Source organism: Phaenicophaeus curvirostris, chromosome 11, assembly GCF_032191515.1.
Source record: "Phaenicophaeus curvirostris isolate KB17595 chromosome 11, BPBGC_Pcur_1.0, whole genome shotgun sequence".
Taxonomy (NCBI): domain Eukaryota; kingdom Metazoa; phylum Chordata; class Aves; order Cuculiformes; family Cuculidae; genus Phaenicophaeus; species Phaenicophaeus curvirostris.
In genome coordinates this window covers 11,495,294-11,512,298 of record NC_091402.1, presented here as the reverse complement: position 1 = coordinate 11,512,298, position 17,005 = coordinate 11,495,294, and the positions used below count along the sequence as shown (strand labels likewise).

At 38.3% G+C, this 17,005-nt stretch overlaps 1 protein-coding gene across 6 annotated transcripts in view; it reads right to left on the bottom strand.

Moving 5' to 3' along the window:
• The window catches only part of CNTN6 (contactin 6), a 140,567-nt gene that overhangs the window by 98,391 nt on the left and 25,171 nt on the right, over positions 1 to 17,005 (bottom strand). For 5 of the 6 annotated variants that reach the window (XM_069865607.1, XM_069865612.1, XM_069865611.1 and 2 more), the window contains exon 2: positions 10,535 to 10,669. The exons of the other annotated variant lie outside the window; for it this stretch is intronic. In XM_069865607.1, the coding sequence (XP_069721708.1) occupies positions 10,535 to 10,589 (55 nt within the window). In that variant the 5' untranslated portion in view covers positions 10,590 to 10,669. The remainder of the gene's footprint in view (positions 1 to 10,534; positions 10,670 to 17,005) is intronic. 6 annotated transcript variants of the gene reach the window in all.

The following is a 17,005-nucleotide window of genomic DNA, read 5'->3' as shown; positions in this document are numbered from 1 at the left end:
AAGTAATCAATCATAAAAAACTATTTGGCATAAGTGTATGAAGTGAGACAATATTAGAGGATGAAGAAATTGCATTCCATAAATCACTTTCCTGTTGGTAGAAAGGCCATCTAAGCACGTGAATCAAAGTTTGGATAGATTTTACTCTGAACTACAAAGCCGTTTTCCAAGGTGAGTTCAGGGCACCGTCTATGAGCTGGAGAATATACTGTGGTTTGGGAGGAATGGCAGCTCAGATGTCTGCTGGGCCAATGAAACAAAATAAACAAAAATCTGTCCAAGAGCACGCAGCAGTTCAGGGGGAAGAAGGTCCTGGAGAACAGTATTTGTTCTGTGATCTTATAACATGCTTCTACTACCTGAGATAATTATCCCAAAAGAAAATGAGCTTTTCATCTGCTTTTAAGGAAACCCAATGGCAAACAATACACGCATACACCAGATCGAGGCATACAAATAACCCTCTTGGTGGGCAGATATTGGCAGTAAAACAAAGGACTTGGGGTAAAATTTCTGGCAGGTGAAATGTGACTTCGGTCCCGTTCAAGTATGCTTGTAACACCGTTGGTTACTGCAGCTTTCTTGGTATTGTCCGCTTAAATTAGAATTACAAATGAACTAATGTAGATATAGAAATAAAATTTTATGTAACTGTGGGACTGATGTGCCCATGTAATTTATCTGTGTGTGCATGTGTATGTGCAGAACAGCTCCAGTATGACAATTTCAGTGCAAATTTCTACTACGTTTTAATACCTTTTTGCAATCCAGTAAAATGTCTGTGGAATGAATTGCACAGAAATAAACAGTTTCTGATTTTACTGCATCTGTGTAAAATATTTGCAGTATACCAAATACATCAGATATCCTATCACTAAAAGAGAATCAGAAGCTATGTGAAGCAGATCAATAAGCCCCCTAGCCACTAACAAGAATTTTCATTAATGAGTCAAGAACGAGCATTGTGTCTTCTGTTTTTTTGGGAGCAAAATGAATAATATTCCCAGGCAAATAATGAAGAGACGTTGCTTTTTCAGAGAAGATATTATCCCAAGAACTAATATGACAGACCTGATCCTATAGACAGTATTTTGTGAGGAAGAGATTTTAAAGCTATGGTTACTTTTCTTGCTGATAAGTAGTAGGATTACTTCAGTAATCTTTCACTGTTTCCTCAAAACCCTCCTTCTTTTTTTTTTTTTCCCCCGATTTTGGAACCATCAAATATAATTATTCTATTTCTAAGGGCTTCCAGCACTCCCGTGAAAGGTGCACTTGTTGTTACAGTAATGTATTTGTCCATGAGAACTTTTAATTCTTACAAATAGCAGCTCACACCATGGCAAAGCTCACAGGAGTCTTGATTAAAAGACCTGACTTATAGAAGTAGAAATGAATGACTTACAGGTAATTATACTAGGCTGAAAAGCAGGAGCATGATGTTTGAAGCTAAACAATGTCACAGATAGTGCCTTAATTAGCAGCAAAAGTGATTTAGCAGAGTAATATTCTAATACCAATTCAATTGCTACAAATTATTAATAACAATAAGCACAGAATAACCAAGATCCACTAACAACTAGATGCAATATCTGTCAGAGGAAAACATAGTGCCCTTTTAATAATGCGATTGTAATTAGAATAGAACAATAAAGCATATATTAATATTGAACAAAGGATAAAATACCATGGTACTATGGCATACAGGAGCGAAAAAAAAATCCTATCGCCAAAATTTTAAGAGGGTCTAAAAATCAAAGGCATAAAAGTAAAGGCATAAAGGTCAGGATTAAAGTCTATAAATTTACCTGTAGCTGCAAAGCTGGTAGGACTTTAGATAGCTTTCTTAAGTGACTCTGCTAGGACAAGGATTGTCATATCCAGATGGACGTTGCACAGAAAGAAGGAAGCAGAGGAACCGAGAGAAGTGGGGGCTGCAGATCTCTTGTGTATCTGAAGTCACATGCAAAATTTGTTCTCTTACTTGCTACCTCTTAACTTCTACAGAAGAAGCTGTAGGCAGCCTTGTCTCTGCGTGGGTGCTAATTGTAATAACTATGCCATCAACTTGAGTAGTTACTATCATAAATTGTGGAATGGTAGGTGTGAGTATTTTATCTGATTCCTGGAACTGTGTAATTCCATGAGAATGAAACATTACTTTTAATTTTTTTTTTGATTTTTTAGAGTCTAATCCTGAAGTTTAGTGAAAGGATATAGAAAAGGGGAGTTCTGGAGGATGAAAACAAACACGAGGTAAATAAAATAATCTATTTATATTATAATTTGATGATTCAGGAGTACAGTCTAATCTCATGGAAAATGTGTACTAGGCCTGTGATTTTGACTGTATTTGGAGCTGACAAACCCAAACTGAGAAAACTGTAGAGACCAATGAGAGGACTATTTTACAGATGCAACAGCTCTAAGTTGAACAATGGTTCATCTTTATCTCAGATATTTTCGTTCATCCAGCCCCCACATATGGCCACACTAGCGTAATCCATCCATATTTTTCTCAAATTACATATCAGCATGTGTCTCAGAGCTGGCTTCCCATGCACACATCAACAAACAATTTTAGTGGTAATCACAAGAGCTTCTCTTCAAGATAGTCACAAAAAAAATTCCTCACATTCCTGAGAGGTTTATTTTTATAATGTAGGTGCAATAACCACATCCTAAATAATACTGTGCGGTTTGAAATGACTCTGTGAGCTCAGACTCTGTGACAATGACATTTTATGTCCCAAGCAAGTGCCAATGATAATAATAATAATAAAAAGATTTTGTATATAAATCTTATTTTGATGCTAAGAAATTGGAAGAGAAAACAAAACCGATTTTTGAAAACCCCAGTTACAGTGATTGTAGTAGCAAGCTTCTCCAAGGGATGTCACGTAGATATGAATGCAGTGAATTCCAAGAAGTTTTCAATGTTAATTTCTGTTCAACAAGAAACACACACACACAAACAGCAATCAATAGTCGCTAAATGAAAAAGAAGTGCCAAATCGATAACTAGAGACATTTTGTTTTCAAGCTTCTGCAAACAATGGAAAGGATGATCAGTCTGTGATTACGTGGAAGTAGCAGATATTGTTTCAGGTCTTAAAAGGCAATGGGCAAGGTCTTCATCCACGTCAATGTGTGCAGGTCTGCTGCATGGGAATATTAAACTGACTGGAAATTTGTCCTGGGTTTCCGTTTGTAAGTAAAGCAGACTTAACTGTTTTTTGTATTTCGAAGTCTGTTTTCTGAAAACAAATTCAATCCTCCTCATTCTTTACTATCTATTCATATCACTTTTCTTTTAGGGGAAAGTTAAGACTATGCATGAGTTTCTCTCCATGTCATGTAGGACATGTCCATCATTCTCATCAAAATAAAATGTAAGGTTTCATATGCCAATGCTTTAATTGAGGCATCGCTTGTGAAGAAAAAAGAAAATGGATTGGGCTATTAAACTCAAATGGAATCCATGTTGGTAACTATTTGATTACTGTGACAAAATGTTGGACTAAGATGCAGCAGCCTCAGCTCTGGATTCCAAAATCCAGACCAGTATAAACAAAGTACCCTGCTGTAATAGTGACCTCTGCAAAACAACGCAGTTCAAAAGTTAGTAAAAAGGTGAGCTTGTTACAGAAGTGAGAGATCAAACATAAGCTGTGGACTTCTTTCTGAAGGTGTCTAGCTGTGAATGAAATCAATGAGTGACACTAGAGTCAGGGAACCATCTCATTGAATGTGGGAGGCTACAGCTGATGTACAGTTTCAGCTTGTTTAATGCTCATAAGTAAATGATCTGGAGTACTGAAAGTAGGGTCTCCACCCAAAATTTATATTAAATGGAAGAGTTATATTCAATTGCATTTTACTTAAAACCAGTGTCCTTCAGTTAACTACTTCAGTGATATAAGTTTAAATTTTTTATACTTAATTTTTCCGTAGCTGGCAATAGAAAATGCTCAAAATGTTTTATGTTTTTAATCACCTGCTGATTTCAGCTTCTTGGCAGTGGTAATAAGGTGCAATTGAATTTTCTTTGAAGCTGTTGCAAACAAAAAGTGAAAAAAAATTACTTCTGAAGTACCAGGATCTTATTTTATAAAGTTAATAAGCCTTTCATACAGGGAGATGAAATGACTTGATACAACACAGAAAGAAACCATGTAAAATTCACAGTATATTAAAAAAAAAAAAGCGCTCCTTTTTTAAAAGTAACTAATTGAAAAGATTAGGAAGTGATAATTATTTAAACTACTATAAAAATGGGTTAGGTCTTTCAGACTATAGAAGAGACTTATACACTGGAGCCATATAAGAAACATAAAACTCTAGTAATGACTGCCATGAATTCTAGCATGCTCCACTTAACTTCAGGAACTGTAAATAACATCTTTTTGACAGTTAAATCAATGCAACCTAAAATTTGAAAGTGCACCCTCAGAGAAGCATCTGAGCTCTTACCCCCTTTTCATCATATGTGTATGCACCCAAGAGAATTCAAAAAAGATATTTTTCTTGGAAATTAAGTATAACAAGTCAGAATCTTCTATAATATGAGTCCAGCTCATGTTACATAAAATTAAATGATTGTCACTTCCTGCATCCAGCAGGTCAGTTTGATGTGGTTTGGTATACTTCAGAAACATCACAGTGATACCCTCCATTGCCCACTCAGAATAATCACTGCTTTGAGATGAGTATGTGTCTGTTTAGTGAAAAGCTGCAAAATCCCTTATATTCACTAAATATAATAGGTGAGGCTTTCAGAAATGCTAAGCCTTGCCCTAATTCTTCCTTTTTCAAATCAAGTGATAAGACTCATATTGCAATGCTGAGTCCTTACCATCACATCAGCTAATTGCTAGTAATGTAGGTTGTCACTTCTTTATTGAAGTTATTATCATTACTGCATTGCTATTTCTTTCTACATGTGCTTCATTATCATGCCAGCAAAAGCCACAAATTGGTGTGAATATATCCCTCTTTGAATTGAGCAGTAAAGAAATAGTTATCTTAAACTCCGTGGTGCCCTGTAACATTCTCCTGTTCAAGCAGCCAGCAAGTGGTACAGCCAGAAATTGCTCACAGGCTTCCTAAGCACCAGTCCTCTTCATCACGAGAGGATTCATCCTTTATGTTGTCTTGCACTGTGGACAGACATTCATAATTTTGCATACTGGCTTATTTTGTCTGGTTTTTGCCCTTGAGTTAGAAACAGTTTGTGCTTCTGATAAGAGATGGGAAATAGAAGTAGTGAAATTGCTCATTCTTATTCTTAAAATTAAACATAGAGGGATGAGTGCTGTGTAAGCCCTTCCAGAAAAGAACTAGGGCAAGCAGCTCACTCTCTGTGACTCACCCAATATTTGGGTTAATGTTTTCCAGATGTGATGTCTGCAAAACTGTGTGATAGATTAGAAAAATTATTTTCCCTTCCTGTCTATGATGTCTTTTCCATTCATGTTGCACATTTCTCATGTCTTTTTTGATGGTAGTATTTTTCCTGCTAATACAAATAGTATTAGGTCCTGGTTTTGTCTTTGAGCATATTTGGAGTAGTTTCTGGAGTACTAGCTTTTAGCTGTGATGTTTCTGGCCCATCTCAGACTTAGACAATCGGTCCATTGTGTGTAAGGTAAAAGCAAACAAGGTACAAGAGGAACATGAGAGTGAAGGTCACACCTGAGAGACCTCTCTCATCTCTCGCTGCTCACATTAGCTTGTGCCAGGGCCTCTAGGTGCTGGAGAAGCAGCTTGTACCGTTAGGAAATTACCTCCCACAGACAGGGTCTTCTTTCAGAATTGGAGGCAGTCAAAGCAGTATCTGCTAGAGCACCTCTGTTGGCTACAATGGAGAGTGAGGCTGTGGTGCAATGAGTAAGATCTTTATGAAGACCTTCTACAACCAGAAATCAAGTAAAGCATGTTAACATCAAATCAAATTAGCTAAATAACTAATAATCTCTTCAACTGGTTTTGTTATACTAGAGTATGTTTGTAATTCACTGATGTTGAGGAAAGAGCTGAACTGCACGGCTCTCCATAAAATAGAAACAAAAATTTTTCTTTAAATGTCATTCTTCACTCTCCTGAGAAGGTCATTTTGTTACCAGCCATCCTCTCCTGCCAGATGCTTAGAAGTCATTTACAGAAATACAGCTTTCAGGGTAACTTTTTCCCAAAGTCATGAAAACTTTCATGTCATCCAAGGGAGACCTAATTATTATCATTCTCTGATTCATCTGTTGGTCTCCAAATGCCTCTAGTTGTTCAGAGAAGCCTTAACATTTCCAGGCTGGACTAGTTAATCTCCACAGTTCGCTGTTAGAAATAGCAAAGATGTCGCTTGTCTTAAAATATATGGTCTGCTGTTCCATTCCTAAAGGTGTTGTTATGCTAACAATAAATCTGCAAGAGTCTGCAGGCAGATTGTGGGATGTGATGTATTCAATATTCATCATGCTGTGACCCCAAGGAGTATCAGGACACTTTACATCATGAAATTTCTCTCTCTAATTTAGCAGTTTCAAAATGATGGGCCAAGATATAGCCCGGGAGGTCGCAGTTGCATCTTCAATTGAATTTAAGCCAATAAGGCAAAAGTCTGTGTACAAATACAGTTACATCTCATTTCTGAAATGAAGGATCAGACTTGCTGGTTTGGCTTTTAATATTTATGTTGGCTATAGCTAATGTTAAGTGCCTGATAGCTTTTACTGCCATTTTTCTTTACCCACATCTTTAACCCTGTAAAGTCCATTTGCTTCCTCAGTGGAGTCAAAACCATGAGCAGAGCATGGGACAGTTGCAAAGCCTATCTTTTAGTGGAAGACTTTATGTATTTATTTGAAGGTCAGAAGCCACTGGTAATCAGATAAGAGAGATGTCATGACAGCCTTTAGGAAAGGGAGGGACAGTGAAAATTTGGATAAGCTGTCCAGGAGGAAGACAGAAAATACAGAAATAATAACTTCTTCTCTTCCCAAACTGCAAAGAGCCTTGGAGAACTTGAAGAAGCAAGCAGAGGAGCTCAGATATTTGCAGCAAACCTGATGACAAAGTGGGACATATAACCTACTGGATAGGGAACTACAAACATACTTGTTTGTTCCCCCAGTATTATATATTTAGGTCAACCATTGGAAAAATCAAGCTGCACTTGTTTCTCTTCTTGTCTATGATCTGCAACTTGTTTTCATCCTGTATTCCTTAACTAGTTAATAGAAAAGAGTGGGAGAATGGATTTTGTCATGTATTTATGGTCAGATTATTCATTACAGCATTGGATAGAATCCATAAATCCTTATTGACAGTGGAGAGAATGGAGAGACCAGAGAGACAGATAGATGGGATGCCTGTTGCGTGGGCAGCCTGCTGTAGAAGCAGACCTAGCACCCACTTCCAGATAGCAGTCTAAAGTGCATCTGATGGAAGTTTCAGATGGCTTCCTCTCTCTTAGTATGATATTTTGGCAACCAGTCTGACACAATAGCTGCAGAGGAAGGAGTTTGAGGTAGGAGCAGCCATAGGAGGAAAACTTGAGACAGTTTTAGTGTGAAGAAATTTTTTCTTTCTTGAATACTTTGGACTCTTTACTGTTCAAACGAGCTGAAATTTTTGTCTAGATCTTTAATCCAGGAATGAGTGTTCTTTCCTGACATGCTAATATCAAGCAATGCTTAAATTTCAACAAAAGCGTAGGGAGATGGTTGTCCTGCATCCTCATAACAAGTACACAGAATTTAATGTAATGATCTCTGGGTTTATCTTCATCACCCTTCTTGCCTCTGGTGCTCCGCTAGGATCAGATTATCTCATTTAAATAGCAATGGGTTATAAAAAAAACATCCTAATCTGTTCTCTCACTGTGTCACTATGCATGCATACATTATTTTATTTTATCCCCCAGGGCACTTGCAAGAAAACCCCAAAGACCATTCTGAGTTACATAAAAAAGCTCTGTTGGAAAATAGGAGCTGGGGGTAATATTAGTCTTTCCATGATCTTTCCATATACAGAGAATATAGAGGGTAGTTTGATTTTTGAGTAATTGAATTACCATTTTGGAAAGAGTGGAGGAGGGGCTAATAATATCTAGCTCTGCTGTACAGCACATTTAATCTTTAGATTTAAAATTCATGTATAGGTCAATATAATTTTCATTTTACATGTCTTGTAGAGCTGAGGTGGAAATAAGGAAGAAAGACCAGTGTCATTTAAGAACCTGAACTACCTTTTAAGCCCCAGCCCACAAGACTGCTCTGCTCAGCATCATGACTAGTTCCTAATTTTCCCACTCAGTTCTATTACTGCTAAATTGTTGCAAACCATCCATATAATAAATCAAGGAAGTTTTTCTCATAACTGCAGGTTTGACTATTACCGTCAAGGATATTTAAGAATGCCATGTAGTGAAAATCAGCACGGTTTCACTGAAATCAATGAAGTTAATTTACACCCAGGTATAAACTAGCTTATCTCTGTGAAGTCAGTGGGAACTTTTGCTGTTCCTTTAATTGATGGCAGGACCAGGACAAAGGTGCCATTGTGAACTACTCTTGGTGCTTGGGAATATGGATCATTTAAATTTTTATCTTAAGTCTTCAAAAACCTGATCATGTTAATGTAAAAGTGAGCTCCTAGTATCTTGTAACTCAGTTAGCCCAGGACACTGGTCTCATTAAAAGATGATCCTCTAGGAAAAAAAAAAGATGAAGACGACAAAATAGTTTGAAAAATGAAGGCTTGAAAAATGAAGTGAAGGAAAAGGTTACATATATTTGGAAATATAAAACATGGTTGTAAAAATATCTTGTCCATCACTAAGCAGTACAGCTTCTCGAGTGATTCATATTTCAGGATCACCATCCATTTCAAAACTCCTAGAAACATACAAGACATTATAGGAAAATACTATACTCTAAAAATTGGTACAAGTCATTCACTTAAACTAGTAGAGAAGGAAATGATCTATAAGAAGTACCCAAGAGAGTTGATAGATGCTGTGGCAGTGTAGTGGTTAATGAAAGGCAAGACTAGGATCCTTAACAGGTTGTCATTGTATTTAGTTCAGCATATGTGGGCCTAAATAAATAACTGCTTGCTTGAAATCTCTACAACATTTTAATATGAAGCACTTAACATGTTGGCTGTTTGTTACTGAAATAGGCAATTAGTATTGATTTAACAGATACTCTGATCCTGAGATTTACATTACTTGGAATCTATTAGATAAAGTATTAGTTATTTTAATTTAAATCATATTTTAAAACACTACTGAAGTCTGCACTCTGATTCTGATTCTTCATTTCAAACAGCTGCTGACTCATGCACTACATGATTAATTTAAGTATCATTTGAGGCTGCTTTAATATAATTTCCCTGTATGTGCATGAGTAACATCCCAGCTATTTAGAGTTCAATATATTAATTGTAGGCAAAAGTCAGTTGTCATGAGTTTTATCACAGACAAATGTGAAGGGTCAGTTCATCCCTAAATTCATTATAACCTCAAAAGGTTCTGTTACCATTTTGTGTCTAGTTTTAGACAAGCCTTTAATAAGTCACATGAATTAATCCCATCATTATGGTTTTATGAAGCAGGATTGTCAAATTATGTGCTTTGAATTAGAAGAAAGGTTCAAAAAAAGGAATGAATTAAAATATCAAACCCTCACCACAAACAATGCCCAGCCAGGAAGAAAAGAATATTTTACCTTGAAATATGTTAGCAACCTGTTGATATTTCAATTAAGCACAAAGGATACTCAAGAAGGAGAATGGGGGAAGGTAGTCCTGATTCTTCCAACCACGCTTCCTCCTTTGAATAGAATCTGAGGACTCATAGGGTGCCTGGCACTCAGTTCAGTGACAGGGTGTGTTGCATGAAGGTTGCATGCATCATGCCAACTGAAAGAAGGAATATTTGCATTTGCTTTGGACGTTAAGCAGGATTTTCTTTCATTTTTGGTATTTATATTTTGGTAATTCTTCAGATTCTTACCTATTTGGGCTTCATAAATAACTGCTTTTTGTTGTCTTTAAGTTGAATGTGATTTAAAGACCCTTTACTAGTACAGACACATTTGAAGGGTATGATAGCATATGTAGAATCTAAACCATCCATGCAACACTCCCAGACAACTCACTAAACTGTTCTGGTTTTCAATCCAGCTCCATTTGCTGGCTTTGGAGTTAGATGTGCTGTGGTTAAGAAACGTCTTGCATGTGCATGTTGCTAGCCAAGTAACAATTGTACTATTTTCTCAACGTTACAGTTTAGAATATTTTTAAGGCTATTACCTGAAGTACAGCTTTCTTATGATCTTGAAACGTGTTTTCCTGGTTCAAAGGCAGCACCTTCTGTTGCTTAAAATTTAAGCATGTCCGAATGAAAAACTTCTTAGTCACTTGTTCAAGTGAATAAGTACTGTTAGTTTTGGTAATTGCTTCTCCTTTCTGGAAGAATTATGATACTGATATAGATTTATCAATGACAAACACTAATAGCAGAACATTTTACCTGTGCTGCAGCTCATGAATGGCAGCAGACTTATTAGTTTCCATAGCAACACCATCTCCACTTTCCAAGGTCAAAAATTCCTCCCATCCAATCAGTGGAAAGTAAAGTATGTCCTCCTGTGACTACCTTGATATCCTGTAAAAACAGGAAGAGATATTGGGTAATTAAAGTACAGATTTGAAATAAATACCCAATTTTCTCCTTGCAAAATTATGTTCTACTGCACCATTTGAAGACTCAGACACTAAAAACGCAATCAACATTCTAGATAGGATCATCCCAGCATGAAAGTAATTCCTAAGTGACACAGAGCTGGTAACAAGATCAATGAAAAGCTTACATAATATTTCGGATTCATCCATCTAATCCATGTGGCACAGAGATCACTTGGCAGAGGAGTGAGTTTCCCCAAGTAAGAGGGCAAGATCTGCCTGTGCTCCATTTGCCTATCATTGCTGGGTTGGAAGAGAGGGGGTTTAAAAAATGTACTCTTCTTGACTGCTAAATGATGATCCTCTTTATGATGTTCCTTGCTGTATAGCAGTCTGGCTTCTGATCCCAGAAAGGATCCTTTGGTGAATGTATTGTAGCATAAGCAGTTATTTGTGCAAAGTGGTAAATCTTATATGGGAGGAGAGGGCAATAAGGGCAATACAATGTCAAACCAACGTCAATCCACCAAGTGAAACAAGCAAACAAAGTTTTTTATTCAAGGTTTATTCTTCAGCAATGAAAAATTCATCTGTAAGATTTTACGTAACAATTGCTTTAATTTCCTTTGACATTTCAGTCAACATGTGATTGAATTAAACCAGGAAAAAAGTACCTGTTTGGCCTATAATCCCAAAGGGCAAACTAACAATTTACTGCTGAGAATTAGTTCATAAAACAGCTGAAGCCACTTAATAAAATGGGTTTACAAAATCATAAAATCATTTTAAACCTTTTAAGTGCTGAAAATTTTTCAATGAGAACTTACATATACGATCCACATTTACAGATCTGTAGTCTCTTTTCGCTTGCCTCATTTTTCATACCAGTGTGAAAAGACTTGTGATAATACAGGGTTGCTATGAAACTTATTGCTGTTACAAGTAAAAGAGATGGGTTTTTTTTGAAAATTAAGAAATTCAACTCTTTTGGAAGTCATTCCACTTCCATAAGGGACCTAATTCTGTTCAGAGGTTTTTACTAACTTCACCTAGGTGGTCTCAGGGGAGACACATAGAAGCCTTGTGCACCATTGCTAGTTGCCATTTCAGGTGACAAATGATCAAACCTTGACAAGCTTCTAAGTTTTTGAAGAAAAAAGGGATGGAAAAGGCAGAGTTTCTTTTAATCTTTTGTGAGGTCTTACTTCACACACATCTGGGGCCTACTGAAGCAATTCTGCATCATTTAAAAGCATAAATGGCTTGAGCTGTTTGAAAAAGGAAATTGAAGTTTGGATAATTCTGTCAAAGTAGAGAAAGGAGCCTGATGGTAACTTTATACATCAATCCTACCCCAAGAGACAGTAACTGCGCCTAAAATATCCTCAATAAATATTTGACTATCATGCTTCAAAGACTTGTGGTGATACAAGTCTTTCCATAACTTCCTCAGGAAACATTGACAATGTTGTTGGCTTAAAACTTATTCCTGATATTGGCTATAAGTGCCTTTATTTGTCTACTGTCAATGGACATGGACATTTCTCTCTATATCTCTAGCAGGTTTGAAGAATATTATTATGTTTTATATTAGAGGATACCTATGCCAGTTTTCCTAAGTAATTATTTTATCTCTTCTCATTTTTGTCTCTTCTGGATTATTTCAGCATAGCTGCCGTTTTTCTGCAAGCCAGAGCTGGGCACAGTCCTTTAGCTTAGGCAGAGCAATGACAAATGGCCATTTGTCATTGAGAGAGACAGAGAACCGGGTGATCAGGCCCAGACAACACGGGTTCACAAAAGGCAGGTCTTGCCAAACTAACCTGATCGCCTTCTATGACAAAGTGACTCGGCTGCTGGATGAGGGAAAGGCTGTGGATGTATCTTCCTGGACTTCAGTAAAGCCTTTGACACAGTTTCTCACAGCATTCTGCTTCAGAAACTGTCACCTCTGGGCTGGACAGGCGCACACTCTCCTGGGTGGAAAACTGGTTGGATGGCCGGGCCCAGAGAGTGGTGGGAAATGGTGTGAAATCCAGCTGGAGGCCAGTGACAAGTGGGGTTCCCCAGGGCTCAGGGCTGGGTCCAGCCCTGTTCAATGTCTTTATCAATGACCTGGATGAAGGCATCGAGTGCACCCTTAGCAAGTTTGCAGATGACACTAAGCTGGGTGGAAGTGTGGATCTGCTGGAGGGTAGAGAAGCTCTGCAGAGGGATCTGAACAGGCTGGACCGCTGGGCTGAGTCCAATGGCATGAGGTTTAACAAGGCCAAATGCCGGGTCCTGCACTTGGGGCACAACAACCCTGTGCAGTGCTACAGACTAGGAGAAGTCTGTCTAGAAAGCTGCCTGGAGGAGAGGGACCTGGGGGTGTTGGTTGACAGCGACTGAACATGAGCCAGCAGTGGCCCAGGTGGCCAAGAAGGCCAATGGCATCTTGGCTTGGATCAGAAACGGTGTGATCAGCAGGTCCAGGGAGGTTATTCTCCCTCTGTACTCGGCACTGGTGAGACCGCTCCTCGAATCCTGTGTTCAGTTCTGGGCCCCTCACCACAAGAAGGATGTTGAGGCTCTGGAGCGAGTCCAGAGAAGAGCAACAAACCTGGTGAGGGGTCTGGACAACAGGTCTTACGAAGAGCAGCTGAGAGAGCTGGGGTTGTTTAGCCTGGAGAAGAGGAGGCTGAGGGGAGACCTCATTGCTCTCTACAACTACCTGAAAGGAGACTGTAGAGAGGAGGGAGCTGGCCTCTTCTCCCAAGTGACAGGGGACAGGACAAGAGGGAATGGCCTCAAGCTCTGCCAGGGGAGGTTTAGGCTGAACATTAGGAAAAAATTCTTCACAGAAAGGGTCATTGGGCACTGGCAGAGGCTGCCCAGGGAGGTGGTTGATTCACCTTCCCTGGAGGTGTTTAAGGCACGGGTGGACGAGGTGCTGAGGGACATGGTTTAGTGTTTGATAGGAATGGTTGGACTCGATGATCCGGTGGGTCTCTTCCAACCTGGTTATTCTATGATTCTATGAAAAGAGAATGGCTATATATAAATTTGCATTTGTTTTGGTTCCACTCACTTCTTTAAACTGCCACGCTATACTGAAGGTATGCCTTTGTTATTTCTACTTAAGAGTGAAACATTGTGCCTTTTCTTATTGAACTGCAGCATATTTATTTCACACCCTTTCTCCTGCTTGTCAATATTTGTCTTGAAGCTGGTGTACACATCTGTGATATTTAAGACAAAAATAAAACTTTACCTTTTTGTCTTGTCCTTCCTAAACAGATCCTTGCAGATCAAAAAGTTAGAAATTTAGTTATTTACTAATATTTCATGTTAATTCCTCCTATATTAATTTTGTGACTTTAAATCAATGCTTTCCCCTGTGTCCCAGCTTTACCTTCTTTTTAACTATAGATTAGTAGGAGGGATTGGTTGCATGCAGGAGGATTCCTCAAATAACCCTGACCCACATGTGCATCCAGCAACACAACTGGGTGAGGAGGCTCAGTTTGCCCATTTTCTGATGAAGCAGTTTGCTGGATGCAAATGTTCTCTGTTAGTGTAAGTAGATAACAACAAGTATTTGTCTATGGTTGGTCCTCTTTTGGTGAAGTTACTGCTAAGGATGCCAGAATTGAATGTAGGGCTCTAGGTGAGGTCTCGCAAGAGTAGAGCGGAGAATCATGTTCCTTGACCTGCTCTTCATACTTTTTTTGATGCAGTCCAGGATATACTTGTCTTTCTGGTCAGCATACACACATTGCCAGCTCATGTTGAGTTTCTAATCCACCAACACCGCAAATCCTTCCCTTCAGGACTACTCTCAATCCATTCTCCACCCAGCCTGTGTTTGTGCTTAGGGTTGCCCCAGTGCAGGTGCAGGATGTTGCACCTGGCCTTCTTGAACTTCACCAGGTTCACCCAGGCCCATTTCTGAAGTCTGTCAAGGTCCCTCTGTATGGCATCCCTTCTCTTCATTGTGTCAACTGCACCACACAACTTGGTGCCATCGGCAAACTTGATGAGGGTACCCTCAATCCCACTGTCTATGTCTACAACAAAGATATTAGGCATCTTGTATTTACTCCTGTATGTACAACACATCACCTTTGGATATCTCAGGAATAGGTAGCTTTACTTGCCCCACAAATGAGAAGAAAACCAACTAAAAATATCTGAGTATTGAGTCCCTTCCCACAGACTTGTTTTCTCTAGCGGGAAAACAAAAAATTATGCTGACTACTTCTGTAACAAACACATTTGTATAAATTACATACTGTTGACAAATGAACATGCAATAAGTATTTTTAGGGGAAAAGGTAATGTTTCCCCCATGATTGTATTTAACATACTTTGTTTTCCATCTATCTATCTAGAACAACTGTTCAAACTGTGGCATAACAATTAGAATAAGTGACAGCGTTACATCCAGAAAACAAAGACTATGATGGCACAATTTATCTTGTTACATTTCTTGATTTAATGCCCATTTGGGATTCCTAGTCTGAACCAGATTTTTCTTATGCTATAAATATTTCAGTTTTTTCATTTATTCTTGATTTAGTTTGACAGTAAATAATCCCATGGAAGCTGCTGTAGGAAAGACGTTGTAAAAATTATTAAGTGCCTGCTTGCCAGTTAGGCCCTTGTGTTTGTCAGAGTGAAATAAGTAAAGACGTTGGATTACTTAAAGGAAATGTGTGTGTGTGTATGTATATATACAAAATAACGACCTATAGCTTGCACTCTTAGGAGCAGGAGAATTACAGGTCTTGGGACTGATCAATACCTAATATGAATACAAAGAGTTTTGAGTATATATTCTGTATATTGGCAGCAGCAGGTTCTTGCTTCTTGGTTTCAAAAGACTCATCTGTAACTCAGTAAGAGGGGAATAGAAAGTAGAGAATTTTTCAGGAGAGCCATAAGATTATCAAAGGCCTGTAGCAGCTCACATACGATGACAGGCTGAGAGCGTTGGGGTTGTTCAGCCTAGAGAAGGAAGAGAAAGCTCTGGGAAGACCTAATAGAAGTCTTCCAGTACTTACTAGGGGCTACAGGAAAGCTTGGAGAGGCTCTTGATCAGGGAGTGCAGCAATAGGATGAGGGGTAATGGTTTTAAGCTGAAAGAGGGTAGATTTAAATTAGATATTAGAAAGAAATTTTTTACTATGAGGGTGGTGAGACACTGGAACACATTGTCTGGGGTAGTTGTTGTCCCTGGAGGTGGGCTTTGAGTAACCTGATCCAGTGGAAATTCTTTAAGGTCCCTTCCAACACAAACCATACTATGATTTTATGATTCCATGAATAGATGGAAATACTGTGGTGGAAAAAAAGGTGTCAGAACTACGTCTGGGGAAAATACACTGGTCAGCTGTAGCTCTGCATGCGGCAGGGTGCCAAACTGCTGCCTAGAAGTGAATCTGCTTTTTATTTCTAATAATATAGGTAATGTTGTTGGAAAGAAAGTGCACAGAAGTGCTGCTTTCATCCAACATTTTTTTTCTGGATATCTGGAATATTGAAAATTTCAGTCTAAATGCAGGATATCAGTAGATGCATTGACTTAGAGACACTGTACTTAGCATATAGAGGGAAAGGCAATTTGTTTTGTGTCTGAAGCTTGCAGCTGTATTGATGTTTTCCCTTGGAATGGAATTTAGAAGGAGGTATGTTATAGATTCATTAATTAATTAAAATAATCTGACTAATATATAGTGCTTCAAAGTAAGCCAATATTTTGTCTTTATTGAGCTGAGGCTCAAATCGGTGCCTAAGCTTTAGTTTTCAAGACTTATATTTTGTTTAACTGCTTATTTTTTTGAGTAATAAAACACAAGATCAAGTTGGTGACAAATAAGAAAATGCACTTCTGGTGTCGTTTGAATTTTCATGAAAATATACAACATTTCACATTTCTGCCACTAACGTCTGTTAGTTTTGTAAAAAAAAGAAAGTCAGTTCAGGTGGCAAACTGACATCTTTCTGAGGTAAAAGTTGTCAGGCAGTAGGAATGATGAGATTTTGCTCTTAGCTAAATTCAAGCAAATTGACATTTTTACCCATGGCAAAATGTAGCTGTGTTTGCAGAAATAGTAACTTCTTGACCTGGTGAAAGAAACAATGATTAACTACAGCTATTTGAGGCTAAATTCCATAGTGATGCTGGCAGAGGAGCTTCACTCTAGGTCTGGTATATTGGTGTAACTGCCTATACAAAGAGATCAGTTGAATGCATGGAGGAGGAAAGGAATAACAATGTGAAGATAAGACACTAATCCAGGGAGTGTATGCATAGCCTTTTTATTCTGCAGCCTCA